Below are 1,537 nucleotides of genomic sequence, written 5' to 3'. Positions count from 1 at the left end.
GAACCTTTGTTTTTTGTTTAAGGCAGTAATGCTCCTTACCGGTGTGTATGTCGAGCACTTGTGTTTGTTTATGTTTAAGTCAGTAACTCTCCGCCAGTTGGTTTTTTAAGGTGTTGTGTTCGTTTTAGTGCATTTTTCTTTTACCCCCTCACTTCATTTCCGTTTTATTTTTAAGTTTTTTAGTTTTAAGTTTTTTTTAGCTTTAAGTTTTTTGCACTGTCGGCGTGTTTCTTTCGCTGTGGCGTCCCTGTTTCTCCTCTCGGCGAGCGCGTGCACGTCGCTGCCCCGGCATGGCGTCCTTCGGGGTCCTCCTCGGTTCTCTATTGTGCCAGGTTGCGCCGAAATTTCGGGGCGATGATGACGCTGACCCGGCGCGTTTCCTGGCCTCCCGAGAAGCACTGTGGGCTATGTATGGTCATTCCCCCCGCCACTGGTTCACCCTGTTGGAGCACTCTGTCGAAGGGTCAGCTCTTACTTTTTTGGAGACACATTTCGATCGTTTCGGCCGTACCCCAGCGCTATGGACCACCTTCAAGGAGAAGTTCATCGCCCGGTTTCGTCAGGACGTGTCCGTCGCTGACATGTGGCTTGCGATCGCTCGCCGTAGACAGGGCGACTCCGAGTCTGTCATTGACTTCGTCACAGCGATGGAACACATGCTATGGCGGGTCGGCAAGAAGCAGCGCAGCGCTCTCTCCGAGGCTGAGATCGCGAGTACCATTCAGGCACGGTTTCGGCCCAACATCTCGAAGCATCTAGCCGCCCAGAAGTTCGCGTCAGTCGATGACCTTCTCACCATCGCGCGGCGTTTCGAGGAGAGCCCTCGGGAGCTCGAGCGATCTACGCTTTCCGCTGTCCCATCAGTGTTGCGCGTGGAGGCTGCTCCTCCGTCGCGGCAGGACGGCCCGCCTCACAGGTGCCACAGCTCACCTCGGAGGGCCTCTAGTCCACCTCCAAGGGCCCCGAGTCCACCTCGGAGGTCTACCTGCCTCTCCCAGAGGGCGGCCAGCTTCGGCCCGCCGCCTCCGTGGGCGTTCGATCATCGACCTCCACCGGGCTTCGATCCTCTGCCCCAGTACACAAACGTGCCGGGATACTATCTCCTCGGCCCTCCGCCCTGGTGCCCTCCGTGGCCTGCTACGTGGTGCCCGCCCTGGACAGCTGCGTCGTGCCCTCTCTGGCCTGCTCCGTGGTGCCCGTCATCGCCTGCCCCGCCATGCCCTCCATGGCCCGCTACGTGGTGCCCGCCCTGGACAGCTGCGTCGGGCCCTCTCTGGACTGCTCCGTGGTGCCCGTCATGGCCTGCCCCGCCGAGCCCTCCATGGCCTGCTCCGTGGTGCCCGCCCTGGACTGCTCCGTCGTGCCCTTCGTCGCCTGTCCCGCCGTGCCCTCCCGGCCCGGCTGAACAACATCGACGTCCTCCGTGCCCTGCGGTGCATTCGCGCCCTCCGCGAGCGCCCTCGGGGTCACCGAGCCGCCGCCGTCGGGCCTCATCCGGCCCTTCACCTGTTTCGTCAGCCAGCGGTGCGCTGCTGGC

At 61.4% G+C, this 1,537-nt stretch overlaps 2 protein-coding genes across 3 annotated transcripts in view; both read left to right on the top strand.

Annotated features, from left to right (window-relative positions):
* Positions 1-1,537, top strand: part of LOC127751681 (uncharacterized) — a 14,284-nt gene that overhangs the window by 3,895 nt on the left and 8,852 nt on the right. The window lies entirely within an intron of this gene.
* Positions 7-1,537, top strand: part of LOC127751679 (LIM domain-binding protein 3-like) — a 6,498-nt gene continuing 4,967 nt past the window's right edge. Inside the window, exon 1 of the mRNA XM_052275626.1 lies at positions 7-332. Coding sequence (XP_052131586.1) covers positions 291-332 — 42 coding nt within the window. The 5' untranslated portion in view covers positions 7-290. The remainder of the gene's footprint in view (positions 333-1,537) is intronic.

The sequence above is a fragment of the Frankliniella occidentalis genome, unplaced genomic scaffold, assembly GCF_000697945.3.
Source record: "Frankliniella occidentalis isolate FOCC.00 unplaced genomic scaffold, Focc_3.1 Scaffold708, whole genome shotgun sequence".
Taxonomy (NCBI): Eukaryota; Metazoa; Arthropoda; class Insecta; order Thysanoptera; family Thripidae; genus Frankliniella; species Frankliniella occidentalis.
The sequence above is the reverse complement of the archived record's forward strand: the minus strand, read 5'-3'. Positions and strand labels throughout refer to the sequence as shown.